This window comes from Eurytemora carolleeae, unplaced genomic scaffold, assembly GCF_000591075.1.
Source record: "Eurytemora carolleeae unplaced genomic scaffold, Eaff_2.0 scaffold348, whole genome shotgun sequence".
In the NCBI taxonomy this organism is placed as follows: domain Eukaryota; kingdom Metazoa; phylum Arthropoda; class Copepoda; order Calanoida; family Temoridae; genus Eurytemora; species Eurytemora carolleeae.
The window spans coordinates 21074-22875 of NW_019396241.1; the positions used below are offsets into that span (position 1 = coordinate 21074).

A 1802-nucleotide genomic window follows, 5' to 3' on the forward strand; every position below is an offset into this window, starting at 1 on the left:
CCCCCCCCCCCCCAGGTAACTGTAAACGGTAGTTTTTGTAATTAACAAACGGGGTTTTCTCTCGAGGGTTGAGCAACCACATCGTTCCAAACAAATTATTTCGAAAACGTCCGAACGTTTTGGAAAAGAACGAACGATCCGGAGGGAAGCCCTTGCTAAAAAAAACGCAGAGCAAACTATTTAAGAATTCAAGACGTGCCATAGCTTTAAATCCAGAACCATGTCTAACTGTTTATTTTAAAGGTATTGCAAGATGAGGGTTCTACTGGTGCTAAGTGTACTCCTGGTTGCTGGAGTAGTTTACGGAGATCGTGGTGGTTCATGTCCTGATGCCCTAGCTCCAACCTGCAAGTGTCCTGATGGTACTATAGTTCCACCCAGGAGTAAACGAGATGCGCATAAGAAACCTTGTCCTTCAGGTCGTCCTTCTTGCCTCTGCACTGACGGATCTGCTCCTGTCAAGGAGGAAAGAGAAGAGGGTCGACATCATTCTCCTTGTGCAGATAAAGCTGAACCAGTTTGCGCAGGTAATTCATTATTTCTTAACATTAGGGGGTTTTAACCAATGCAAATGCAGCAAATTTAGAACAGTTCCGGAAATTAAAAGTTAAGACTCAAAATTTGATAAATCTTGAAAAAAACCTAAAATTATACTTTTTTCCGTAAAAAAATATTCTAAAGCATATTCAAAGACAATTGAAAGGAACCAGATCTCACCATGTGTGTGTGAATGGTGAGGGAAGAGGCTTGAGTAATTTTTCTGAGTGAAGTCTGAGTCATAGTAATGTTGTGCTGAAGTCTTGAAATCTGACGGACAACTGGTAGTTTCCGTGAAAACTCTTAAAATGTATTTAATTAAACACGAATCAAAGACCAAACTAATACTTTGGCGGGCGGCCGACGCCCCCACATCTTTTAAAAATGGTTGTTAGTATCTAAATATATATTTAGATTATTCTGAATCTGTTTTAATTTTGTGTAAGAAAGCTAAACTATATGTTTTTCCGAAATAGTTCGCTTTATCAAAGACGACATTCTAAATATATTGGGGGTTTACAAGATCCATTCAAGGATAACTTTATGAACCGGAAAGGTAATTATAAATTTAAATCATTATATATCAATGCAAGCTACAATTAATACAATGTTTGTAAATGAAAGATTATCAGAATATATTTATTTTGTCCATTCTCAACATGAAACACAAGACAAATGCATTTTAAGAGAACTATTGCGACAAAATCCAGTCATCCCCCCCCCCATGAGTTGGGAAGGTTGGTAGGTTGGGGGGGAGGCACCAATTTTAAAACTAAATCAAGTAATATTTTAGACCCTGAGGATAGGAGTACATGTATCTGTGAGGATGGAACCATTATTCCTCCGAGAACCGAAGGAGGAGGAAAGAAAGATAAAAAGAGAGATAATTAAAGAATATAAATACAAGCGCATCTTACAGTTAAAAAATCATTCTTTTTTCAAACTTTGAAATAAACCAAAATTCGTACTTGTAGAAATGATAATATTCGTAATTAATGTTATTTATCACTGAAAATATAAAAAAATTCAGAACTTTCTTGCTTAAAGAATTATTCAACCTATAATGCAGACAATTTAGAAATAGATGTGACCGATAAAACTAAGCAAATCAAGCAATCTAATGAGTATTTTATTATTACTAGAAATTCAAGGCGCTTCGCGCCCTTCTTTCTAGGCTTTTAGGGCGCTTTGCGCCCATCTTCTATTTAAATTAGGAACATGTTCGAATTGTTTACATTTCAAAACAAAGATGAAAAAAGTTTTGC

General features: G+C 36.1%; 1 protein-coding gene across 1 annotated transcript; it reads left to right on the forward strand.

The window, feature by feature from the left end:
• Positions 1 to 205: 205 nt before the first annotated feature.
• LOC111699131 (uncharacterized) lies at positions 206 to 1573 on the forward strand. Its single transcript, XM_023469712.1, has 2 exons — positions 206 to 527; positions 1331 to 1573. The coding sequence occupies exons 1-2, from the start codon at positions 254 to 256 to the stop codon at positions 1426 to 1428; spliced, it is 372 nt and encodes a 123-aa protein (XP_023325480.1). The 5' UTR covers positions 206 to 253; the 3' UTR covers positions 1429 to 1573.
• Positions 1574 to 1802: the final 229 nt, after the last annotated feature.